A 27,990-nucleotide genomic window follows, 5' to 3' on the forward strand; every position below is an offset into this window, starting at 1 on the left:
AAAATGGATCCAAGGTGGAAACATCCTTTTACCTGTGTGATTGCCGGTTCCACAGGGAGTGGGAAGACTCATTTTGTCAAACAATATTTGAATCACTTACAAGATATGATGACACCCCCTCCAGAGGAATTGATTTGGTGTTATGGAGCGTGGCAGTCTGGTTACAAAGAGATGAGACATGTGACGTTTGTGGAGGGTTTACCCGACGTGGAACAGTGGACAGGGACCAAAAGGCGGCTGGTCATCATTGATGATTTGATGAGTGAGACCAACGACAAGGTCACACAACTATTCACCAAAGAAAGTCATCATCGGAATCTGAGTGTAATGTATATTGTACAGAACCTGTTTGGAAAAAACAAAGAGCAGAGGACGATCAGTTTGAACAGTCACTACCTGGTGGTGTTTAAAAACCCACGAGATGCTTCACAGATCACCCATCTGGCCAAGCAGATGTACCCTGGGAAGCTAAAGTATGTCCAAGAGGCATTTAAAGATGCTACTTCTATGCCTCACGGTTATTTGCTGTTTGACTTGCGACAAGAGTCACCCGATCATCTTCGTCTGAGGACAAAACTTTTCCCGCCAAAGCACCCTGTGGTGTACCTTCAAAAATAACCATGTCTGCCTGCCTGAAGAGAAACGTACCCATGTTGCGGATGCTGTGTGGGGCTAAGCCTGCCGTGATTAAGGCCGTATTGAAAGGAGCTTCTCCAGATTTGATGCATGCGTTGTGCGAGTGCTCCCTAAACATCTTAAAAGGCCATGTGCAGCTAACGCCCGCACAGAAGAAACGGTTGTCTCGACACAAACAGAACCTACGGGTCTTAGCCAAAAAAACAACATCTGTCAAACATCGAAAGCAAATCCTACAGAAAGGCGGATTTCTTCAGGCTCTTTTGAACCCTGTGTCACGATCGGGTGACAGAGACCAAGAAAGTGTCACTCAGTGGAGTGCCTGTTCTTGGTCGTGTATGATAGAAAGCGCCTGTGCGTGATATTGGGTTACAGCAGAGTTTGCTGACGGTGCTCTACGAGCACGGATGTTTTGTATCGCACGAGTTTTACAGTGGAGGTTTCTGCTGTCATAGCTAGGGCTGACGGTTTTTCGCTGACAGCGCACACGGGATTTTCACGGATTGAGTTTCTCGTGTCTTTTTCTGCTTGGGAGGCAGAATTGTGTATAGCTGGACTGGGTTTTGGGACAAGGTCAGTCACGTGTATTTGGCTAGGTGGTCTGTCAGAGACTCAAGGACGGCACACTTGACACCCAGCGGCAGAAGGGGAAGGATCGTATACACAGTTTCTAGAGTATGATGGTTTTTCACCGAGTATTATATTCGGCACTCTAGGGGAACTTCCACTAGTTTTTCCTTTCTCCCTGCCACGTATTTTGCTGAGGACAAGTCGTCAATTTTCCTTCGTCGGCGATGGCTTTCGCATAAGGATTCGACAAGGGGTTCTGGACGGTTTTGGTCACTGTTGACGAACAGAGGCTGGTCCAGGGAGGAAGCGGACTTTGCTTCCATTGAGAGTACAATCATAGGCTTTTGAGGTAATAAATCATTATTTAACGCTGTTGATGAGTCTGTGTTGTGGAATGAAATACTCTCTGTTGTTCTTTCCAGGTTAGCGCATAATTTACTCTCTGTGACGCTAAAATACTAATCTGTATATGGTTTTTGCAGATAGGGAGAGAAGGACGGAAAATGACTGTTTTGTTGTTGTAAAAAGTCCATTTTGTGCAGGCCCACGTGCTCGATGAGATATTTAAAGATGACATGTTTTAAGGTGGTGGGTGAGGGGTAGCTGACATGTTTAGTGCACCGATGCTTTCTGTTTGCAGCCTTCGTTTCGTTTCGTTTCGTTTCGCTTCGTTCGCCTCGCTTCGTTACGTTCCTGTAACATCTGCACGGCTGACTCTGGCGGGAACTGTTGAGGCTACGCTAACCAGGAGACCGGCTAACCAGGAGACCGGCTAACCAGCGGACCGGCTAACCGGCAGCGGACCGGCTAACCAGCGAACCGACTAACCAGCATACCGGCTAAGCAGCAGCAGCAGAGATAAAGCTAAGTGCACCATGTCGTACGCACCCCGTTGACCACCGTTGTCTTTTCGTATCTATGATTTCATTGGAGTAGTGACAACGTGGGGTGTGTGACACCTGCACGAACTAGGGCTTTTCGGACAGAACATTCTCATTTAACTATATTTACACGGGTTCAGCGTGTTCCTATAATTTTCTACATACTACTGGCATTTTGTCAGTGAACACTGGTTTTTTACGTGTTGAGAACGTAAAAGGAACATATTTTGAGTGAAGGCTCGAGGGAGGTGGAGAGTTTATACATAAACAGGCGTCTGAAACTTATACTTTTGTTGACTCTATTTAATTGTATGACTGCGAGAGTGGATCGTGGTGTGGTTAGTTAATTAGTAGTAATTAACCGGTTCATAATCACCTTGAGTGATATATTGAAACGTGACACATGGGGGCCAAGCCGGGATTTACTCAGTTAATTTCTGACTGATAAAGACCCACCAATTAAGGATAACTAAGAGCAGATAATCTCGTCAGTGCTCGACTTATTTTCTGCTTGGTGCTACCCTTTTTTGTATAGTTTTGATCATATACCACACCTTAAGCGATTCACATCTTGCAGGAAATGTAAATTGTAATTTGTGAGTTATTGTATGCGCTAACTGTGATTACTTCCCTTTCCTTTGTTTGTGAATCTTTGTTGTTGTACGTTCAGAGTTTTCCGTTGCAGAGAGCTGAGCGGGGTTAACGGATTTGTTGTTCGTTTTACTCAGTTTTCTCTACATTGTTGTTTCGCATTCTGTAACAGGTTACATTTCTACCGTCTTGTTTTACTTGGATTTTTCTCCATATTTTGACTTTGTTGGAATTTTGGGGGGGAAGGGTCCGAGGACTTCTGTCCTAACCAAGGCTGTGGGAGACACTCTGTTTCACCGCAAAAAGCAGCCGATAAAGTAGGCCACGGCTGTGGGAAACACTTTGTTTCACCGCAAAAAGCAGCCATAAAGTAGGCTACGCGATTTGTTCTACACCGTTTGGATTTTTCTTCTGCATTTTCTGGTTGCTGGATTTTTGTATCCACCGCTTTCATCACCGCGTGTTCTAGCTATAGCTGCGTTAGACTTATTTTGGTAATAAAGCTTTGCTAAAACTAACCATGGCTACAGGGGGATCTCCTACGAGGAGAATAACTTTCGAGACTCCTGGGAGCGAGCAACCGACTGAGCGAGACGCACGCGTTAGAGCCCGAAGCGTTCTAAAACGCTTAGAAGTAGAACGGAAGGAAGAATTTGAGCGGGAAGCATGGGAGGTCAAGGTTCCTCAGGGACAAGAAGTTGCTCTACCGTGAGTTCAGCAACCAAGAAGGTACATTCAAACAGGTTGTCGTGCCTCGCGAGTTTCGCGAGGGTGTCATGGCAACGGCACACGACTCGATTCTGGGAGGTCATCTTGGTACCAAGAAGACCACGGATCGTGTCTGGCGCCACTTTTACTGGCCAGGCATCTGCACGGATGTCCGACGTTTCTGTGCGTCCTGCGATAAGTGCCAGAAGGTGGTTGCCAAAGGAAGGGTGAGGAAGGTCCCCTTGGAGAAGATGCCGCTCATCGACGAACCCTTTCGTCGGGTGGCAGTGGACATCATCGGGCCCATCTTGCCTGCGTCTGAGGACGGAAACAGATACATTTTGACCATGGTGGACTACGCTACTCGATACCCAGAGGCGATCCCTCTGAAATCGATTGAAGCCACGCGAGTAGCTGAGGCTCTGGTTACTATGTGGTCCCGGCTGGGAATTCCATCAGAGGTACTCACCGACAGAGGCACGCAGTTCACGGGAGGAGTGATGGCGGAGGCAGCACGACTGCTATCACTGGAGCAGCACTTCACCACTCCTTACCATGCTCAGTGCAACGGACTGGTGGAAAGGTTCAATGGCACCTTGAAGACCATGCTGAGGAAACTAGCTCAGGAGAAACCACGCACGTGGGACAGGTACATCCCAGCATTGCTTTTTGCATACCGCGAGGTTCCTCAGGAGAGCTTGGGCTTTTCCCCATTTGAGTTGTTGTACGGCAGACAGGTACGCGGTCCCATGGCTATCCTGCGTCAGGCTTGGACAGACGAAGAAGCTGACGAGGAGGTGCAGACGACAGCGACCTACATCGTAGAACTCAGGAACAGGATTGAAGAGACCTGCAAATTGGCTCAAGAGAACCTGGGAAGAGCAGCACAGCGTTACGCGCGAGGATTCGACCGCAAGGCACGACCGCGCAGCTTCAAGATCGGAGAACGGGTGTTGCTACTTCTACCTGTCAAACACAACAAGCTACAACTGCAGTGGCAAGGACCTTTTGAGGTGACAGCGAAAGTGGGCCAGAACGACTACAGGATCATGATGCACGGGAAAGCACGCCTGTACCATGCCAACCTGCTGCGCGCCTACATAGAGAGGACAGCCTACGGGGAGAAGAACAAAGACCAGAAGAACAAAGACAAGAAGACAGAGAAGGTTGCAGTTATCAGGGGTGAAACGAGGGGTTGCTCGTTCTTGAGGACGACCTTTCTGTCTGGAAACAGACCATCAACCTCTGCAATATCTTCAGGTTGCAAGGTTGGCAAACGCCAGACTTATGCGCTGGGCGTTGATTCTCCAACCGTACCAATTCACGGTACGCGTCATTCCGGGCGCCAACAATGTTGGAGCTGACTTTCTCTCTCGGGCTGTAGAGGAGAACATGACTGTGAGCGAAACCGAGGTTTCGTCTTGAAGAGGGGAGGTGTGTCACGATCGGGTGACAGAGACCAAGAAAGTGTCACTCAGTGGAGTGCCTGTTCTTGGTCGTGTATGATAGAAAGCGCCTGTGCGTGATATTGGGTTACAGCAGAGTTTGCTGACGGTGCTCTACGAGCACGGATGTTTTGTATCGCACGAGTTTTACAGTGGAGGTTTCTGCTGTCATAGCTAGGGCTGACGGTTTTTCGCTGACAGCGCACACGGGATTTTCACGGATTGAGTTTCTCGTGTCTTTTTCTGCTTGGGAGGCAGAATTGTGTATAGCTGGACTGGGTTTTGGGACAAGGTCAGTCACGTGTATTTGGCTAGGTGGTCTGTCAGAGACTCAAGGACGGCACACTTGACACCCAGCGGCAGAAGGGGAAGGATCGTATACACAGTTTCTAGAGTATGATGGTTTTTCACCGAGTATTATATTCGGCACTCTAGGGGAACTTCCACTAGTTTTTCCTTTCTCCCTGCCACGTATTTTGCTGAGGACAAGTCGTCAATTTTCCTTCGTCGGCGATGGCTTTCGCATAAGGATTCGACAAGGGGTTCTGGACGGTTTTGGTCACTGTTGACGAACAGAGGCTGGTCCAGGGAGGAAGCGGACTTTGCTTCCATTGAGAGTACAATCATAGGCTTTTGAGGTAATAAATCATTATTTAACGCTGTTGATGAGTCTGTGTTGTGGAATGAAATACTCTCTGTTGTTCTTTCCAGGTTAGCGCATAATTTACTCTCTGTGACGCTAAAATACTAATCTGTATATGGTTTTTGCAGATAGGGAGAGAAGGACGGAAAATGACTGTTTTGTTGTTGTAAAAAGTCCATTTTGTGCAGGCCCACGTGCTCGATGAGATATTTAAAGATGACATGTTTTAAGGTGGTGGGTGAGGGGTAGCTGACATGTTTAGTGCACCGATGCTTTCTGTTTGCAGCCTTCGCTTCGTTTCGTTTCGCTTCGTTCGTTCGCCTCGCTTCGTTACGTTCCTGTAACATCTGCACGGCTGACTCTGGCGGGAACTGTTGAGGCTACGCTAACCAGGAGACCGGCTAACCAGGAGACCGGCTAACCAGCGGACCGGCTAACCGGCAGCGGACCGGCTAACCAGCGAACCGACTAACCAGCATACCGGCTAAGCAGCAGCAGCAGAGATAAAGCTAAGTGCACCATGTCGTACGCACCCCGTTGACCACCGTTGTCTTTTCGTATCTATGATTTCATTGGAGTAGTGACAACGTGGGGTGTGTGACACCTGCACGAACTAGGGCTTTTCGGACAGAACATTCTCATTTAACTATATTTACACGGGTTCAGCGTGTTCCTATAATTTTCTACATACTACTGGCATTTTGTCAGTGAACACTGGTTTTTTACGTGTTGAGAACGTAAAAGGAACATATTTTGAGTGAAGGCTCGAGGGAGGTGGAGAGTTTATACATAAACAGGCGTCTGAAACTTATACTTTTGTTGACTCTATTTAATTGTATGACTGCGAGAGTGGATCGTGGTGTGGTTAGTTAATTAGTAGTAATTAACCGGTTCATAATCACCTTGAGTGATATATTGAAACGTGACACCCTGTGCTAGGAATTGTATCTGGCTTGCTCGGGACCCTGGGTCTCTGATGCGATGGACCATACCAAAAAGATGATTTTGATTGAGCCACGCATGTTGGATTCTTTGCGGGACTCTACAGGTGGACCTCCAGTACCTGATGCAACCTCACAAAGTTTGAAGGACATGGATCAAGTGATGCGGGGTATTTTAGACGAGAAGGATGTGGACAAACATGAAAAAGCAGACTCCTACCAACAAGTCTTGTGGCGGTTTCTTAAGCGTGTTGAAGAATATAAAAACAAACCTCTTGGAAGAGTGGAGATAGCACAACCCTCAAAACAACCTTTGACAGAACTAAATGAGGCCGAGAAAGCTCAGGATCTATCTAGGGTAGAAAAACGAGTTTTGGAGAATGTCCCGAAAACCTTAAAGAAGAAGGCTCAGTTGCTTTTGGATATAACCAAGGACAGTTCTGACATCAAATGGAATGATCAAGGGCAGCTCGTGTACCAGGGGCAGACAGTAGAAGGAACCAACATGGCTGATCTGGTGAATGATGCTCTTCGTTACCGTAAAAATGCGCCTGATCCTCATTGGTCACACAGGGCGCTGGGAGTGGATGCACAGCGAGGGGGGTGATAAAGGAAGACCACCCACCAGAACAAAAAGAAAAAGAAGAAGAATTGTGAGTCCTTCCTCAGCATCTCCTTCTGCAGAAAGAGTATCATTCCCTTCTCCATCACCCAAGAAGAGGACGTGGCTATCTTATTATCCCCCCTCTGCTTCTTTCTCTCTGTAAACTTGTAGGGCTAGTTATTTTTCGGTAACTTACCCAACAACCAAAATCACTTACCCAACAACGGGCCTGAATCCTCGATAGCTCATGGGTAGAGACTGTACACATTGTGGATCTACTTTTTGCGACTCAAAAGTTCAGAACACTCTAATGTACAAAATATACATTTCTGGAGCAAACAATACAACCATACCGCATTTAAACCAGCAACTACAGGCTTGAACACATGAATCTCAAGTTTGGTTGTTTTCTGAATTCAGATCTGCCGTGCACAATCGTTTATCGGAAGCAAGATTCCAAGGAAAAGTAACTCTCATACTTTGTCTAGCGACACGAGTAGTTCTCCTTCCAGATTTCGGCTGTATCGACAAGACTGCAATCCGACGGTCAGTTTTCAACAATATTTCATTTTATAAACAGATAACACGCAATCAATTGCAAACATTCAATCAACTTAAAGAACATGCATCGGTTTCATACACTATTTTGCCCCAGAAAACTGAACTTCATACAGTTTTTAACGTTGGAACACGGGTGTAAAACTTCGTCTGCTAGTCACATTCGAGGAAACATTTCCTGAGCGATACCAAAACATGAACAGAACACACACTATCTGCCTTTACCGCCACAGCAGAATGACAACATAACTGTGTACTTGATTTTAGTTCATAACATGGAAACTGACAAGAAGTGTTAACAAAATTGAATGATTTGCACGGAACTATACAACCGCGCATTAATCGATCGCCTGCGCAGGTAGACTGGTTGGGTGAATATGATTCGATCAAACTTTCGCACAAAAACTCCTCTTTTCTTTGAATAACTGAAGAAAGGAGGGATAAAGAGGTTACATACCTCGTCTCAGTGATTATCAAAAATAATGGTCTCAGTTCGCGGTCATGAAAAAGCTCGCTGAAGCTCGCATTTTTCATGATCCGCAAACTTCGACCATTATTTTTGATAATCACTGAGACTCGGCATGTAACCTCTACTTCTTGAGCAGAATGCCAGTGGAAAAGAAAAAAGTCGAGGAAAAGCTGCGACATCGATATTATGGAAGTCAACTCCCTGGAAGTTTGGGTGGTGTGGAGGCTTTGAGAAGAACCACCAGACAAGAACAAAAACAAGTTGAAAAGTGGTTGACTTTTCAAGACACCTATACACTACACAAACCTGTGCGGCGAAAGTTTGCTCGTCGTCGTATTATCGTGGGTGGCATAGATCACCAGTGGCAAGCAGATTTGATTGATGTGAGAGCGCTGAGAAAAGACAATGACGGGTTTACCTACCTACTCACATACATACAAGATATTTATTCACCAATTTTGCAAAAGGATTTCATCTTGGCACGGCACGGTAAAAATAAAATAAAAACCAACCAGACACATATGCAGACACACATCACCATGCATGCGTACATACGTACATTACACTGTCATGCACACACAGACACAACTCACACACACACACACACACACACAATTATTTACATTCTCACACATAACCAGCCACATATCTACATCACAAATTCACATCGTCGCCTTGTAAAGGTAAAAACCATATCAGTTTAAAAGGGGTGCCAGTAATATCAATACAACATTAGTGAATACTAGAACAATACCTAAAATTTATAATCCATTTAAAAGTAAGTAGTACACGTAATTATTATCATTTAGTCAGATCATCACATAAAATTATATATTCATGATCTAGCCAGTTAGACAGTTTAAAACAACAGTATTAACAGACTATCACAGATCTACTCAAGCACCTGAACCTAGAGTAGCATTGCACAAAACTACTACCATCACAGAACTACTCCAGCACCTAAAAAATAAGGATCATTCCACATTGCACATATTTCCACTATCACAAGTTATGAGAACAGTAATGGAATGCAGTGAAAGGACTAAGTAACAAAAGAACCCCCCCCCCCCTCAATCCTATAACTACAGTATATTACAACGTCTTCACTACAGGAGTTGTCAGTACAGCATGGGGGATGAAGCTAGAGCGAAAGCGACTAGTTCTGGCTTTCAAAGCTCTGTAGCGCCAACCAGATGGAAGAGGCTCGAAGAAGTGGTTTGCCGGGTGGGAGGAGTCGCGAACAATCTTTCCTGCTTTTCGACCTGAGCGCGACTCAAAGATAGAGGCAACGGAAGGGAAGTCACAGCCCGCGATTTTGGAGGCTGTCCGCACAATGCTCTCCAGTAGCTGTTTCTCTTTCTCAGTGGTGCTGCCATACCAGACCGTGATAGAAAAACACAGGGTGCTCTCAACGACTGCGCGATAGAACTGCGCCATGATTTGCTGTGACATACGGAACTTGCGCAACTGTCTCAGGAAGTGCAGCCGCTGCTGGCACTTCTTAATGATGGACGTGGTGTTCCCGTCCCATTTCAGGTCTTCAGAGATCAGTGTGCCGAGAAATTTGAATGAAGAGACCTGTTCTACAGCTTCCCCATTTATTTCAAGGGGCAAGATGGGGTCTTTCTTTCGTCGAGGGTCGATAACGACTTCTTTTGTTTTAAGAACGTTTAGCTCGAGATCATTTTCAGAGCACCACTCAACCACTCTTTGTGTATTGATGTGCTGAGAAAATACGCGTGGGTGGTGCCTTTGAAGGACAAAACAGGGACCTCTCTGGTGACAGCCTTCAAAAGCATTTTTGCCCGAGGTCGTCAACCCCTGAGACTGCAAACAGATAAGGGTAGCGAATCTAAAAACAAGGTGTTCCAGGATTTTTTGGACAAAACAAAGGTACACTTTTTTGTAACAGAAAATGATGACATTAAAGCCTCAATGGTGGAGCGCTTCAACCGTACCTTAAAAGACAAACTGTGGAGGTATTTCACCAGAACAAGTTCAGTGAGGTATGTGGAAGTCTTGTCTAAGCTGGTGCGTGGTTACAATAATTCCTACCACCACAGTATTAAGAAAGCTCCTGCTGACGTAACCATCGCTAATCAGGAGGAAGTGTGGCAACGGTTGTATGGTGATCCAACTCTCTCCAAACCACCTAAACTGAATATAGGAGACCGTGTGCGAATCAGCAAGACGAGAAGAGTCTTTAAGAAAGATTATATGCCTTCTTGGACAGAGGAACTCTTTACCATCAGTCAAGTCAAGGCAACCACACCCGTGACCTATGTGCTGAAAGATGATCACGGAGAAGAACTGTTGGGGACTTTTTATGAACAGGAACTGCAGAAAGTGGGGGAGAAAAAAATATACCGCATTGAAGCTGTTTTGGAACAACGCCCTGGAAAAGGCAAACAGAAAGAGTATTTAGTCAAATGGCTCGGCTATGACCCGTCATTCAATTCTTGGATTCCACAGACGGCACTGACCCACTACACGGACTAGCTTCAGTGGCTCTGATGGAGGAAACTCAGAAGATTAATACGCCTCTGGATGAACCAGACAGTGTTGTTAAGCGACCAAGAACATCCAAGCTGTGGCGTGTATTTGGACGTCGTGTCCCTCGGAGCGAGATTGTCTTCCTTTGTCAGATGCTCCTTATTTATGTGGTGATTGGAGTGTCTCTGTTCAATCTGACGCGTGGACACGGGGCAGACAATTTGTGGGTGGCCCTACTGGGAAGTTGTCTCGGCTACGTACTTCCTAATCCTTCCATTGATCCACCCTTGGCACAGTAACAACGTCTTCATTCATCATGTTCTACCTGACACTCCCCAGCAACAGCTCCTTGCAGCACTACCCTGACAACAACGCGAGTCATTTTTTTTACCAAGCTTCCTCAGGCTGTAGATCTCAATGGAGAGTACGAAGTGGGACTGGCTGAAATTCAGTTTAGCAACAACTATTTGAACGTACGCGAAAGAGATGTGAATTTTCATTACAGGGAACCAGAAAATAGCCAGGGTGATGAAAGTCAAACCATACGCGCGGCATTACAGGAGGGACTGTACGAGTCCAATAAGTACTTTGTCCATGCGCTGAACAAATTAGTGGAAACGTTGATTGGAGACCAACCCAATAAAAAAGGAATAATGAAGTTTTACTACAACCAAGCCTCCAAAAAAGCGAGTGTGACTCTTTATGAGGAGGGTGCTACCTTCCACATGAGTCATAGTTTGCAGGATATCCTCGGGCTACCTTCACCGATTATAAGAGGACCTGCGCACCTTGATGCAACACGCTTCATGGATTTGAACAAAGAGTTTAAAAGTATGTTTGTTTATTGTGATCTGGTAAGCCCCCGACCCGTGGGAGACGTCATGGTTCCTCTACTGCGAACTCTTCCTCCCATCGAAAAAACCAAGGAGACAGTGCATTATATGTTTGAAAAACCCCATTACATCCCTCTGAGTCGCTTTCAGTTCAACACGGTGGAAATGCTTTTAACGACGGACACGGGCAAAGAGATTTCATTTGACAGTGGGCACACGATCGTGACGCTTCATTTTCGTCATAGACGCACCGACCATTTGTAGAAGATGGTTTGTCTAACCCCTTTCCAGGGCAGTGGAAAACTCTATGAAGATTATTACTGCAACCAGGTCGGTCACGGTCTCCTCATGTTTGTAGGAGGAAGAAACTACAGAGGTCATGGTATTGGCAATCTCTTAGGGGGTATTGGTCTAGCCCTTGTGCCTCTTTTGAAAAGTGGTGGAAAAGCTCTGCTGAAAGAGGGGGCTAGGACAGGTATGCAGGTGGCTCAGGATGTGCTGTCTGGGCGTAGTGTTAAGTCGTCACTCCAGCAGAGAGCTAGCAATGCAGGGAAGCGCTTGTTTCACCAAGCCGTGGGTTGAGTGACAGGCACAACAGCCGCGCCGCCTGGAGAACCTGCAAGGAAACGTATAAAATCATCCACACCACGCCACCAAGGTCAGACTGGGAGACAGAAGAAGAAGAGAAGGAGGGCAGCCGATATTTTTGGATAAGCATCATGGCGCTTGCCCACCCTCAGTCATGTGAAAGTGTACATACTGGACTGGATTTGTTTTCTGTACCCCCAACACAGACAGCTGTGCAGGAGGGAATGTTTGTAGAGTATCACCCTCTGGCTACTCTGGCCCCAGGCGCCCCTATTGAGTTTACCATCAGTGGTGCCACATCCGAGTACCTGGATCTAAGCAACACGTATCTCCATGTGCGAGCTAAAATCCCCAAAGCAGACGGAACAAACTTGGATGCTGATTCCCATGTTGCTCCTGTCAACTACTGGTTGCACAGCCTGTTCTCTCAGGTGGATATCAGTCTCAATGATACTTTGGTGACCAATTCAGAGAACACCTACCCCTACCGTGCCTACCTTGAAGCCACCCTCAACTATGGACGAGAAGCCAAGAAAAGTCACCTCACCAGTGCCATGTATTACCGAGATAGCTCCAACCATGGATGATACAGACGGAGATAACAACTGGGGTTTGAAGGTACGTCGTGAGCAAACCACGAGGAGCAGAGAGGCAGACATGATATGGCGACTTCATGCTGACATCATGCACCAGGAACGCTATATGATGAACGGCGTGGACGTGAAGATCAGACTCATTCCCTCCAAGAACATCTTCCACCTGATGTCTCCTGACCCCTTTCAGGGTTTCCGCACTGTCATCACACATGCCTCCCTGTTTGTTCGCAAAGTCAAGTTGAACCCCGCTGTAAGCCTCGCTCACGCCAAAGCGCTGGAAAAAGGTACGGCCAAGTATCCTTTGAAAAGGGTCGTGGTGAAGACTGTCTCCATTCCCACAGGCAACCACAGTGCTGAGCAGGACAACTTGTTTCTGAGTCAGACACCCAACCGCCTGGTGATTGGATTGGTGGACAGCGCTGCTTTCAACGGACAAGCCTCACGCAATCCCTACCACTTCAAGACACAAGGATTGTCCTTTCTCAGCCTGTACCTGGACGGGAAACAGATTCCCGGCAAACCCCTGACACCGAACTTTGAACAACACCAGTATGTGAGATCATTCTTCAGTCTCATGACGTCTACGGGTCTAGCCAACAGCGATGCAGGGTCTTACATGGAACTGCGTGATTTTGAGCTGGGGTATGCTATCTACAGTTTTGACCCGAGTCCCAGTCTTCTGGATGGAGATCAGTTTGAACTGGTGAAAAGCGGTGCCCTGCGTCTGGAGCTGAAGTTCAACGAAGCCCTTCCAGCGCCTGTGATGGTGATTGTGTATGGTGAAATGGACAGCATGATCGAGATTGATTGCTCTCGCCAGGTCCTGACTGATTTTGCACTATGAACAGCAAAGACATTAGCCGAGTGTTGGGGAGAGACATTCATACCCGACGTGTGTTTCGAGGTGTGTTTCCTAGAGACAAACTCCCACGACAGGTGAACACGCGACGTCCAAGTGCTTTTGTCATCAATACAGATCGCAGTACAGGACCGGGGGAACACTGGGTGTGTGTCTGGTTTGATGGACTTGGACAAGCGGAATATTTCGATAGTTTTGGTTTACCACCTGGCACCCCGCTATTGAAAACGTTATGCTGAAACACAGTTCAGCCCACGTGTACAACCCACGTCTTTTGCAAGACTTGACGAGTTCAGCCTGTGGCTTGTATGTATTGTACTATGTTTTGATGAAAAGCCGCGGCGCCAGTTTATTTCGAACGCTTCGTGTGTTTTCCCCCAACAGACTTTGGGGTAATGATCGAAGAGTATGGTTTTTGGTCCAACAGCTGAGAAGAAACTGAGGTCGTGTGCGTCGTCTTTTTTTTAGGTCTGTAAACGGTTTTATTCATTTTATTGGGTGTGTCTTGTGTGTGTGTATAAGAAGAAGGGGAGGAATCATCTCCACCACTTTCATCTCGTACCCACCAAAGTAGAGAGAGGGTTAGAAGAGTGCTAGTAAGAAAAGAGAGGTACACAAAACAAAAAATTCATGATGGAGACGTCCAGTCCCTCTTTAGGATGTTGGAAGAATTGGAGGCTGGTATTCTCAAAGTTAAAGTTCACATGCGAAACAGTTTGTTCTTGATGTTTGTTAGTGAGTTAAAACGCGCTGTTTGCAAACGCCTTGAAGAAAAAAAGAGAGAAGAAAAAGACTATCCAACACGGTGGACTGTTGACGCCATTAGAACCGGCGCAGATAAAGTCTGGGAACACCTAAATCGAGACAAAATTCTTAGTCGTTGGAATGTAGCATTACCCAAGACACATCCAGACGGGCTCTCCTGATGGTGTTTGCGGGTTGTTGTGTGGAAGTGGACAGAAACGACAGCGTTTCGAAAAAGGGTCATCACTCATGTGACTGAACAACTGCTCTGTGAGTGATGCAACAGAGTGAAAAACGGCATAGTATCCCACGTGACCTCAGGCTAAACTAGCGTGGACCCGTTGAAACCAGAATAAACCAGATGTACATGAGCCGCGAGTGTGTATATAAGACAGGACGGATGTAAAAAGACCACTACAAAGGATTTTGTGGAGTCGACCATGCCTTCAGGGACCATGAAGCAGCCACCACAGCCAGCTACACTCTACCCGCTAGGTGGAAGCCTTTTTGCCTCAGTAAAAACGTGGAGAGGGGCTGTAAAAATCCATATTCGCCACTATGCTATTCCCACCAGCACCAAAGGTGGGCGTGTTGCCCCCACCCAAAGAGGAGTCACCCTGGACTTGAAAAAGTTTCAGAAACTGCTTAGAGTGCAGAAAAAACTCAAAGAAGACTTCCACCAACAGGTATCTTCTCTGTCACCCACAGAGGAGAAGCAGGAGGAAAAATATCCGAAGAATCACACAGAGTGTCCGCCGTCAGACTACTCAACACCATCAACCACAGCCACGGATTCGACACAAAGCGAGGAATACCCTCAGTAGCTGCAGCAACCCCTGTATTCCACATGTCCAGCTTACTGTCCTGTCACAACCGTAAATCCTCTTCCTGTGACACCAAGAAGTGGTTATGAAGTTGACAACTAAGCCGGGGACCACCTCGTCCCTTTGAATTGACAATCATGTTTTGGCTTTTTGGTTTAATGTATGTATGCAAAATGTTAAGTTTTTTTGATTTTTAATATTCAAAAGACTGATGTCACTTTTATAATAAAATGATCATATTGGAAAAGTTAATAACTATGTGTCTGTATAACTCTTGAATGCTAACGTGAGCAGTTTATGTATTGTTTGTTACTTTTGCATCTGACTTTTACCTTCTTGTTTGGAAGTACTTGTGTGAGGATGTGCGCGCATGTGTGTGTGTGTGTGTGTGTGTGTGTGTGATCGGAGGGGTGTGTGTGTGTGTGTGTGTGTTTGTGTGTGTGTGTGTGTTTGCACTTACATTTTATTTTCCACCACACATATAACCCTACCCCTTACATAGTCTATCAACAACAAAAATTAAACACCTATGTTATCTGGTGTACCTATCAAAACCTGTACGTGAACCCGCTGCCGGCAATCAAACAATCTATTTTTTACCCCCAAAACCCTGCTGTAAATGACCGTAAGCTCATAGCACTTTTTCAGAGATGCGTTAACGCAACAAGTCTAAACCTGTTGTTGTAAAAATAGTAACTGATGTCATAGTGTAAGGAGGTTATGTCTAAAGGTGGTGTTGACTAAATTTATTTTACTAAATCCCCTGATCGAGCCACAAGACAACACCGCCTACTCTACACTACAGTCTACAAAGACAGTCTCCTAGAAGTAAAAGTTGTTAACACTTTTTGTTGTTGTTGTTGCTGAGAAGGACAAAAGAGAGGGTTGACGAGGAAGAGCCTCTGTTTAGCTCACCGCTACCCGAACCTGATATGTTTCCTTTGGGTCGAAACATTTTCGCGAGTGTCAGTTGTGAAAATCCACATCAGACATTACATCACCCAAGGAAACAGAAAAACAGACGCGTGCGACCAAGTCAAAAGAGGAGTGACCTTGGACAGTAAAGAATTTACTTGCCTGATCAAAGTCCCAGAAAGGTTGTTGAAGCGACTTAAAACACAAACAGAAGTTATAGCTAGAGAAGTTAAAAAAAACACCAGACGTGTCAGAAGAGCCCAGAACAAAAAGAAAAAACACCAGAAGAAACTTCCTCACACACCCATCACACACTCGGAGAGCAGCAATCTGTTTAAAAACTGCTACCAGGAGCCGGCTGGTACGTCTACCTTCAACGACCTCGGTTACTATAACCCAACATTGTGAAATACAAAAATCACCCCAGGTCAAGTTATGGGAGTCCCTAAGACAAACAACCAAAAACTAGAACCTGGCTTTTTAAAAAACATCTTAAGTAGACAAGTGTAAAACAAACAAGGCGGTGTTGTATACCAAAAAAACCCTATCATTGACAATCATGTTTTGGGTTTTTGTTTTAATGTATGTGTGTGCAAAATGTTAATTTTTTGTTGTTGATTGATTTTTTTTAAATTACCGCAAAACAAGAATGAAACAAATGGAGTTGTTTATGGTAAAAGTCGAAGAGACATTTAAGACTTAACCCCAGAAGAAGCTTATTTATATCCCTTTGCCCGCATCACACTCGTGTCTAACTACGCGTTTCTATTTTTAGTGCTGACCAACCAACATGCTCTAGCATGTAAGGTCTTGCGTCTCTGATGTGCAATACTCAGACGTGATCAGTCTCTAACCTAACATTATGTATGACTGACTGTAGAACAACTAGTGTTCGGTGTAAAAATGTACCTGCGATGTTTATAACACCCACATAAAAACCAACAATCTGAGTCTACTTGTTAAAACTTTTTTTTATATGTGTACAACAGCTTTCATCCCTCTCACCAGTCGAGCTAACTTTCACACCCACCCCACACCATTTGTCTAGCACTAATCTAAACATTAAACCCTAATCAACCCTCGGTAGGCAAACCACGTCCTATACTGTTCAAAAAAAGAAACGCATAGCTTGTAATATTTGGTTAATTTAGTTATATGGCTACAAGGATATCCACCAAACTGCAGAAAATGTTTATCTGGTCGTCGACCTTTCGTCCATTGCCACAAGTGAGCTCTGCACGTGACGCATGCGTTATCAGTGGCTACAATGTCAAAATTGCTCATTTGGCATGACCACTCGTCATGCTTCAGTGTAATCTCGTGAAACTCAGGGAATATTGAGCTCTCACCATGTCTTCCAAAACCCATAAAAGCGGATTGTTCGCCACAAAGAAATCAGACGACAATTCAGCGACGAAAGATGGCCCGATTGAGCAGAGAAGACCGCCAAATTGCATTGGGTCGTTTACAAGCAGGCCAAAGTCAAAGTGCAATCGCCAGGCACTTCCACGTGTCCCAGAGCACCATCAGTAGACTGTGGGTCAGGTTTCAAGCCACTGGCTCCGTTGCTGACTTGCCACGAGCGGGAAGACCAAGGGCGACAACTGCTGCTCACGACCGCTTCATACGGCTCCGCCACCTCCGGAATCGTTTCCTGTCGGCCTCATCTTCTGTCCAGGCTCTCCCCGGGCCACACCGATTATCGGACCAGACCGTGCGGAACCGCCTGCATGAAGCTGGTTTGAGAGCTCGCAGACCTCACAGAGGAGCTGTCCTCACCCGCCGCCATCGCCAGAACCGAGTGCAGTGGGGCAACCAGCACCTTCGCTGGACCGTCCGGAATCACTGGAGACACGTGTGGTTCAGCGACGAGTCCTACTTCCTGCTCCAGCGACATGATGGTCGGAGGAGGGTCTACCGGAGAGTAAACGAACGTTACGCGCCCAACTGTGTGGATGAGGCACCCGTTCATGGTGGTGGAGGCGTCATGGTGTGGGGGGCGATCAATACCGCTGGAAGGAGCACCCTGGTGCACGTCCAAGGGCGCATAACTGCCCAGCGATACGTGGAGGAAATTCTGCGCCCACACGCCCTTCCTCTTCTGGCTGACCAGGATGCCATATTCCAGCAGGACAACGCTCGCCCGCACACAGCACGACTCACCACCCAGTTCCCCACCGACCACCATGTCCAGGTGCTTCCCTGGCCATCCATGTCGCCAGACATGAACCCGATAGAACACCTCTGGGATGAATTGGACAGACGTGTGCGCAGGCGAGAAGAAGCGCCGGCAAATCACCGCGATCTATTGCAGGCACTTCAGGAGGAGTGGGACACCATCCCACAGCAAGATATCCGGCATCTGATCCAGTCCATGCCCAGAAGGTGCCGGGCAGTTGTTGCTGCTCAAGGCAGTCACACCCCCTACTGACTTGACAGCCTCGGCACCCAATCGTATTGATTAAATGATTGATTTGAAGATGCAAATGAACTGTGTGTACATTCAACTGTGTCCATACCAAATTTCAAACAAATAATCTAAATATTGGATTTTCTGTTAATTTTTTCGAAAAATAAAACAAATTTGGCAAGTAGCAACTATGCGTTTCTTTTTTGAACAGTATATTAAACTTCTCTAACCACTGACCACCTCTGGTGGTTTATCGGAGAGGGGGGCTCCGCGAAGAGCAGGGGTACCATTTTTATTGCCTTATCCTGACACCTCTGATAGTTATTAGCACTATTAAAGAGAGAGGGCTCCGCGAAGCGCGGAGAAAGTGTGTGTGAATGAGTGTATGTTGTGAGTGTGCGTGTGTGACCGGAGGGGTGTGTGTGTGTGTGTGTGTGTGTGTGTGTGTGTGTGTGTTTGTGTGTGTGTGTGTGTGTTTGCACTTACATTTTATTTCCACCACGCATATAACCCTACCTCTTACATAGTCTATCAACAACAACAAAACACCGCAACAACGAGGAAAATAAATATCAAAAACAAAATAATACCTATGTGGCTTTGACATATCCTGTCAAAACGGTCCCAAGCCCGTGAAAACACAGAGGGAGGGCCAATTACTGTCAATAGAAAGAAGGGGGCTCAGTAACCCAGCCGCGTTAAGCACCCAATAAAAAAAGGCGGGAGCAGTAATTGACCCTATGGGGGCAATTACTGCAGGGGAGCAGTAATCCTGTCATTACCCCAGCAGGAGTGGTCATTAGTACCGAGCAACCTGTCTGTACAGGCACATGAAATCACATGACAAAATATAAAACTCAATAAACCGTTTAAACGCAATCCCTCTTTATCACTACTTAAACTTAACCTATAACTTTATGATGGTCCCTACCCTTGGCATTGCGCATTTGAAAAAAGGGACAGTTTATACTTGTCTATACTACTACTGCCGGGTCATACCTAAGACTTTAAAATTGGCAATCTAGTGGCTGCTCCGCCTGGCGTCTGGCATTATGGGGTTAGTGCTAGGACTGGTTGGTCCGGTGTCAGAATACTGTGACTGGGTGAGACATGAAGCCTGTGCTGCGACTTCTGTCTTGTGTGTGGCGCACGTTAAATGTCAAAGCAGCACCGCCCTGATATGGCCCTTCGTGGTCGGCTGGGCGTTAAGCAAACAAACAAACAATCATAAAAACCTGGCGTGTAATACGCATACACTCTGAGTTAAACCTCAAGTCTCTACAAGTTTATAGAAGATACAAAACAAGACACTTTCTTTATTTGGTGTTTAACGTCGCTTTCAACCATTCAAGGTTATATCGCGACGGGGAAAGGGGGGAGAGGGGATAGGGGAAAGGGGGGGGGGATGGGATAGAGCCACTTGTTAATTGTTTCTTGTTCACAAAAGCACTAATAAAAAAATTGCTCCAGGGGCTTGCAACATAGTACAAAATATGACCTTTCTGGGAGAATGCAAGTTTCCAGTACAAAGGACTTAACATTTCTTACAAACTGAAAACAAGACACGAGTATCAACGATGCATAAAAAAAACTAAAGACAAGAAGAGCAAACGCTCGATCGAGTCACTTTCGCAGTTCTGAATATTATGACCTTGAAAAAGGTCAAAGGTCACCAAAGCAGACGTCAAAGTGTAGAGGTCACTGGGAGTCACGTTCACATAAAATTTGAGCCCGGTCACTTTTATAGTTTCCGAGAAAAGCCCAACGTTAAGTTGTGTGTTGCCGAACAGAAAAGGCTAGTTATCTCCCTTGTTTTTTCTGATAACGTTCGTAAAAGGCTACAGATGTAAATACTTTGATGTAAAGAATAATCCTACAAAGTTTCAATCACATCCGATGAACTTTGTCAAAGATATAAAATGTCTAATTTTTCCTTTGACGCTGACCTGTGACCTTGAAAAAGGTCAAAGGTCAACGAAACCATCGTTAAAGTGTAGAGGTCATTGGAGGTCACGACTAAACAAAATATGAGCCCGATCGCTTTGATAGTTTCCGAGAAAAGTCCAACGTTAAGGTGGTGTCTACGGACGGCCGGCCGGACGGACGGCCGGCCGGACGGACGGCCGGCCGGACAGACTAACACTGACCGATTACATAGAGTCACATTTTCTCAAGTGACTCAAAAAAGGAATTACATTAACTTCCGGTGGACAACCAAAGCTCTGTCCCGCTTGACAGCATGGCGGCAGAAAATTGTAACACTTTCCATGCATGGTCCTAAATACATTTTTTTTAAATGAAAGAAAACAAAAGGATGACTCATTATTTGACTTTCATTCATACCAACACCCGGGATCGACACACGAAGAAAAACACGCCCGTTTTTCACTGAGGGCCAGATAAGAAAAACATCACAATGTTGTCATTAGGGATCAATCAATCAATCAATAGGAAGCTTATATAGCGCGTATTTCGTGGATACAGTTCTAAGCGCTTGTCGAAGAGTTGTCAACACAGGACTAACAAAGAAACTAACATCTACAGACGGACACGAACCCTATCACACACTAGCAAACCCTGATAAACATACAACAAACAACTGTTTAACAACAATGTACACATCAATAGCTAGGTCCAAACAAAATAATATTAAGCACAAAGAAAACACCTCTCACAGAGCACAGCACAAGAATGTCTTTTGGGGCACAACACATCACGTCGAACATGAATTTTTTTTTAAATAAATAAATAAATCCCTGCGCTTAGAACTGTACCCACGGAATACGCGCGATATATGCCTCATATTGATTGATTGATTGAAGTCGCAGCCAGCTACGGGAAGAACTGAGTCTTCAACCTACTCTTGAACGCGTCAAGAGAGGGGCTCTGGCGAAGCTCAACCAGCAGGGATAAAAGGCTGAAAACTCTCGAGCAAAGACGAAACGAACATGGAACGCTGTCAGCTGGTGCGTTGTCGAGAAGTGTATTGTCCCACCATTTTGACAGAGAATGTATTCTCCGGCATACTTCTTTGCAGTGAAAGCAAAATTCTTATTCCACTTCACCTTTACCTATAGCCCTATTTTTGGATCCACAATGGCGGCAATAGCGTCAATCTGACAAAACAGGAAGTGGTCCATAAGAGCAGCTCCGGGCAAAATGAGAAGCTGGTTTCACGTTTCATTTTTGATTGGGTACACGCGACAACAGACATTTATTTTCCAAGCTTTGCTATACTGAAAGGCATAAATTCTGCAAATAGTGCATTGAACGATTTTGCTCTCAAACGAAAATCAGATTGAACCTGTAATTTGTAGTTGATATCTTAAGTGTCGGAGCAAATGTTTCACGCTGTCAGCGTGCGCTTTGCAGTATTGCTGATCCAGCCACAGCTCACTGTGCTAATAAAGACAATGGGCTGAACGGGAGACAATAACGTAAAAAAGATAGTGTGTGGCCCTATAAAATGCAACTGTCTGTTTGGCTGTATCAGATATCGCAATCATGCCACGACTTGATGAAGGAAAGAGACAGCAAGCGATTGGGATGCTTAGAGCTGGCCAAAGCATTGAACGTGATGAACACTGAACGTTTTCCGAAATCATTGCGCTTGGACTCAGTCACTTTTTTTGAAAAAATGTCATTTCATGATGTTCTATTCAAAATCAATAAAGCGAAGGTTTATAAACACTCAAATGGCCAATAAATAAAATATTCAAACATTGAAAACATTCACCACTGAGTTGATTGTTTGTGATTTTTTAAAGTTCAGTTTGCGGAATTTATGCCTCTCGGTATATATTCGAACAAGGAATATAAAAATCAACGTCAAGCAAAACCTTTACAACAAGAAGAGCAAACGCTCGATCGAGTCACTTTCGCAGTTCTGAATATTATATGAGGCATCAGATGGACAGGAAGAAATTGCTATTCACAACACAATGCATACCTGAAGCATACCTGTGACCTTGAAAAAGGTCAAAGGTCACCAAAGCAGACGTCAAAGTGTAGAGGTCACTGGGAGTCACGTTCACATAAAATTTGAGCCCGGTCACTTTTATAGTTTCCGAGAAAAGCCCAACGTTAAGTTGTGTGTTGCCGAACAGAAAAGGCTAGTTATCTCCCTTGTTTTTCTGATAACGTTCGTAAAAGGCTACAGATGTAAATACTTTGATGTAAAGAATAATCATACAAAGTTTCAATCACATCCGATGAACTTTGTCAAAGATATAAAATGTCTAATTTTTCCTTTGACGCTGACCTGTGACCTTGAAAAAGGTCAAAGGTCAACGAAACCATCGTTAAAGTGTAGAGGTCATTGGAGGTCACGACTAAACAAAATATGAGCCGGATCGCTTCGATAGTTTCCGAGAAAAGTCCAACGTTAAGGTGGTGTCTACGGACGGCCGGCCGGCCGGCCGGCCGGACAGACTAATACTGTCCGATTACATAGAGTCACATTTTCTCAAGTGACTCAAAAACAGCAAATGTACTCTATTTGGGAACAGAACCACGAGCTTACGTTATGGTAAAGACAGTTTTAACGCCCCTTCAACCTTTTATATTTGGCGATGCGGGACTGTACGGCAACAGGAGGGCAGGTCGACGTCAGTGACTTTTGAAGAAACAAACCAGGCCTAGTTAACTCAAAGTTAAGTCCCTCAAGACACATTGACTTTGGCAACACAAACCCTACATTCGATGGACTTTACAGTTTAGAATGATGTACAACACTTATGACCAGACTTCAGCTTCAGACAGACAGAGAAATGTTCTTACATCCACTCCATGCATGCAGCAACAACCCAATGAAATTGACTTAAGAGTGAAGACAGCTTCGACGGGATTTTAATCCAGTAGCTATAAAGCGAAATTGGCAAAATAAGGGCACAGAGGCGGCAGTAGGCATGGCTTTTAAAAACCCTATCCCCCCTAAGCTGAAGAAGCCTAATCCGTAATAGGACCGGAGGTAGTTTCGTATTCTACGAACTGTTTGATTCTTTTACCCCCTACGCACCCTCTTTTTCGCGAAGACTTCCGGCTCTTTGGCAGCGGGCCCCGCGTGCATATGGCCGCTGAAGGAAATGTATCCTTTCAGATTCTAGTCGTATGCCAGCATGCGATCTGATCCTAGTTACCATTCGTAGATGGAGAAAAGGTCAACAATTAGGGGACCCAGTATCCGTTCATACCTCCGCTTACATCGGCGTTCGCGATCGGGCATTTCAGAATCCTGGGTATTTGGTGCGCTTTGCGCAACCACACCTTTGTATTTAGGTGTCTACATTGAATTTCTTGGCTAAAGCCTATGTTACATTTTATGTAAGCCACAGTTACTTGTATTAGCCATGTCTACTTATGCCAACTGGCTATTCCATATTTTCTCAAAAGTTTGGTAAGAGACAGTTTCCACCACCCCTGTGCCCTGCCCCAACCCGAGCCAGTCTGAAGAGTACTCGGGTCCAGCGCGAGCGTTTTTATATTTAGTCAAGTTTTGACTAAATATTTTAACATCGAGGGGGAATCGAAACGAGGGTCGTGGTGTATGTGCGTGTGTGTGTGTGTCTGTGTGTGTGTGTGTGTGTGTGTAGAGCGATTCAGACTAAACTACTGGACCGATCTTTATGAAATTTGACATGAGAGTTCCGGGTATGAAATCCCCGAACGTTTTTTTCATTTTTTTGATAAATGTCTTTGATGACGTCATATCCGGCTTTTCGTGAAAGTTGAGGCGGCACTGTCACGCCCTCATTTTTCAACCAAATTGGTTGAAATTTTGGTCAAGTACTCTTCGACGAAGCCCGGGGTTCGGTATTGCATTTCAGCTTGGTGGCTTAAAAATTAATTAATGACTTTGGTCATTAAAAATCTGAAAATTGTAAAAAAAAAATAAAAATTTATAAAACGATCCAAATTTACGTTTATCTTATTCTCCATCATTTGCTGATTCCAAAAACATATAAATATGTTATATTCGGATTAAAAACAAGCTCTGAAAATTAAATATATAAAAATTATTATCAAATTTTTTTGTTCGAAATCAATTTAAAAACACTTTCATCTTATTCCTTGTCGGTTCCTGATTCCAAAAATATATAGATATGATATGTTTGGATTAAAAACACGCTCAGAAAGTTAAAACGAAGAGAGGTACAGAAAAGCGTGCTATCCTTCTCAGCGCAACGAATTCCCCGCTCTTCTTGTCAATTCCACGTGCACTGCCTTTGCCACGGGCGGTGGAGTGACGATGCTGCGAGTATACGGTCTTGCTGCGTTGCGTTGCGTTCAGTTTCATTCTGTGAGTTCGACAGCTACTTGACTAAATATTGTATTTTCGCCTTGCGCGACTTATTGGTTGAAAGTTTGGTCAAGTAATCTTCGACGAAGCCCGGACTTCGGTATTGCATTTCAGCTTGGTGGCTTAAAAATTAATTAATGACTTTGGTCATTAAAAATCTGAAAATTGTAAAAAAAAATAAAAATTTATAAAACGATCCAAATTTACGTTTATCTTATTCTCCATCATTTGCTGATTCCAAAAACATATAAATATGTTATATTTGGATTAAAAACAAGCTCTGAAAATTAAAAATATAAAAATTATTATCAAAATTAAATTTTCGAAATCAATTTAAAAACACTTTCATCTTATTCCTTGTCGGTTCCTGATTCCAAAAACATATAGATATGATATGTTTGGATTAAAAACACGCTCAGAAAGTTAAAACAAAGAGAGGTACAGAAAAGCGTGCTATCCTTCTTAGCGCAACTACTACCCCGCTCTTCTTGTCGATTTCACTGCCTTTGCCATGAGCGGTGGACTGACGATGCTACGAGTATACGGTCTTGCTGAAAAATGGCAGCTACTTGACTAAATATTGTATTTTCGCCTTACGCGACTTGTTTATTTAGAGATGAACTTACAGTCGGTGAATTTTACAAGTGTATCGACAGCTTACTGAAGGTTAAGGAACAATGGGAATCTGAAATTAGCATATGATTGAAGTCAGCCCCCCCTCAAAGTCTGTTGCGAAGATGTCCAGGCCTTCTCGAGTAAGATGGACACCGTCCGGCGCCAAAAAATTCCCTTTTTCGAGTATGGGGTGGGCAATAATAGTGCCGCTTGACCCGTGGAACACGCTCCTAGCGCGACGTTGGTATCTCTTGCGAGTAGCCTCAGCAGCTCCAGTCTTTGGAAAAATTCGCCAGTTTGTTCTGGGTAGCATGTCTGAAAATATCAGCCTGCTGGCAGGGCACCTTGAGTGAAGGACAGCGACTAGTTCGCGCACCGCGTGGTGCCACTGCCAGCTGTTAAGAGAGCCAATGTCATTTGCACCGACATGGAGAACAATATAAGCAGGGTGGGTTGCTGTTATGCTGCTCTGTAGCAACGCAAGCACGTCCTTGATGCGCAGGCCTGGTTTGCCGACAAGGGTGTACGGGAGGGGAACGCATAGCCTGATAGGTGCCTCCTGGTTGCATGCAGGTGTGACTGCAGCCGTGTAACAAGGCTGAAACCAGCAATGAGGATGCCTGAAACTAAACAGTTCATATTAGAGACCATTCCCTGTGCAAGAATTTCGATAATTTCAAAACCAATTCTTTAAATTCCACTGCTTCTCCAGTATACTGATCAAACATCGTTGGTTGTGAAATTAGGTTTTCTCCCGCCCTCAAACTTTGGTCTTAAGCTTTGTCTGGTCGTAGGGGAAGGGCTCCTAATATGGACCGGCTCCTAATATGGACCACCTCCAGTTCTGACAAACTAACAGCGCTAGAGCGATCAAAACAATTTCATTCGCTGTATTCATCCTCTCGAGATAACTTGCACATGTCAAAACAGTTGCAAAAACACAAACCTCAAAACCGTTAGGCTTTTTCTCTTTTTTTCACCTTTGGCAGCGTTCACTCTAAATTTGCCGCCTAAAACGGACTCCTCTCTGTCCACAGCCAAAGCTTTTTTTTACACAAAACTTGCTGTATATGACAGCTAAGGCCGTATGTATTACATTTTAGCAGTGTTGACCCCGAGTTTTTACTGCAAACAAAAAATAATAGCAAAATATCAAAGTATGTGTGAGTCACCTAATATGGACCACCTTCAACAAATCGAAGAAAATAAAAGCTAAAGGCTATTTTCATTTATTCAGTAAGAAGCTTGCTGAAAATAACCTATTACTAGCCCTCGAGATTTAAAAAAAACAAAACAAATAGTCTTCTTTTCGTGGAAGTTGATAATTTCACTTATTTTCACAATGTTTTTGATAAGCTTCTTTAGTTTCCTGGTGTGCTTCAAATAATGCTCTCATCAACCCAAAACAGATAAATCTAAAGCATATTCTAAGTTGTATCCTTTTATTTTGAAGTATAGGGGGCTTTTTACAGTGATTCGTGAAGGCCTCTCCACTGGTCCATATTAGGCGCCCAGGCTCCTAATATGGACCATTTAAGATTTTTTCTGTATTTAATTTTTGCTGAATGTCTATCAAAGCTATTTTACTCTAATTAGGCCTAACGGTTCACCTAAGAGAGAAGGACTACCTTTTAGGAAACGCTGCCGTTGCTGGGCTTTGGTTCAGTTTTGTGTGTTGCATGTAGTTGACTTATTTGTACTTTGTGGGAAAGTACCGATATTATTTTTTGTAAACACAATATTTATGCTTGGACGAGAATGCAGGTGAACTTTCTAGTCCTGTCAAAACAAGTTGTTTACCATGCTGTTTTAGTCGTGAGTTCGTGGCGTTCGTTCGGATTAAGTGCGTCGGCGCTTTTGATGTACGTCATAGAGAATGTCGCTAGTTTAGTCCATGCACGGCTCGTATAATGTAGTTGTATCATGTTCGGTCTGGAATATTCTCGAGATTGAGTATTTAATATATATGCCAGCGCGATTTGTATGTAAAAAAAGCTTCTACTTTGAGTTCTGCTAGATGTGCAGTTGTATGTATGGAATGCTGAATAAATCCTCGAACTCAATTCGACGAGTTGTTTTCTGCTGCTGCGAAGACGGGCGACGTAGAATAAAAGAACACATCTATACGACGTTTGAGAACTTGTGGCAATCTCAAGTGTCGTGTAACACTACCAAACACAAAATAAAACTTCTTTGCAAGAAAACAAGCTAGTTATCAAAATGAAACAAAAAGCGGTCCATATTAGGAGCCCTTCCCCTACATACTTACGAACGGCCAAAGACAACCACCTCCCTTTTTGCATGATAGTTTGCATTGGGACTGCACTTATGGCCGCTGTTGTGGCTGCCCCAATCCTGAAAGAGTGGGAGGAAAACCCCGCAGCACCCCAACCAAGTGTATGAGTTGCTTTCTTCAATACAGCCTGAAACTGATATCTGGTCAGACATGAGCCATCAAAATGAATGAACAGGGAGTCGAGCATGTTGGGGCGCACTACAAGGAAGTGTTGCATCGCCAGCACAGGGCACACATCCGGGGCTACGCAGCCTCTTGACATCGTCTTAAGACAGACTAATTGTATCAATTATTTTTTATTTTATTTTTTTAAATATTAAAAAAAAAAAGTAATGACATAAAGAAATAATAACAACTTTCCGCACACACCAGTTATGAAATTGATAACCTTGCAACACGCAGGGGACTTTCTTGGCAACGTACCATGATACCATAAAGAAAATATTCGTGACAATTCTGTTTTTCAGTGAAGG

General features: G+C 44.6%; 2 protein-coding genes across 2 annotated transcripts; both read left to right on the plus strand.

Moving 5' to 3' along the window:
- Positions 1-12,091: 12,091 nt before the first annotated feature.
- On the plus strand, positions 12,092-12,547 carry LOC138957655 (uncharacterized protein F54H12.2-like). Its single transcript, XM_070328752.1, has one exon. It carries the CDS (start codon positions 12,092-12,094, stop codon positions 12,545-12,547), a length of 456 nt encoding a protein of 151 aa, XP_070184853.1.
- A 70-nt stretch (positions 12,548-12,617) lies between these two features.
- LOC138957754 (uncharacterized protein F54H12.2-like) lies at positions 12,618-13,400 on the plus strand. The gene has a single exon (XM_070328837.1). It carries the CDS (start codon positions 12,618-12,620, stop codon positions 13,398-13,400), a length of 783 nt encoding a protein of 260 aa, XP_070184938.1.
- Positions 13,401-27,990: the final 14,590 nt, after the last annotated feature.

Source organism: Littorina saxatilis, linkage group LG1 (genome assembly GCF_037325665.1).
Source record: "Littorina saxatilis isolate snail1 linkage group LG1, US_GU_Lsax_2.0, whole genome shotgun sequence".
Taxonomy (NCBI): Eukaryota; Metazoa; Mollusca; class Gastropoda; order Littorinimorpha; family Littorinidae; genus Littorina; species Littorina saxatilis.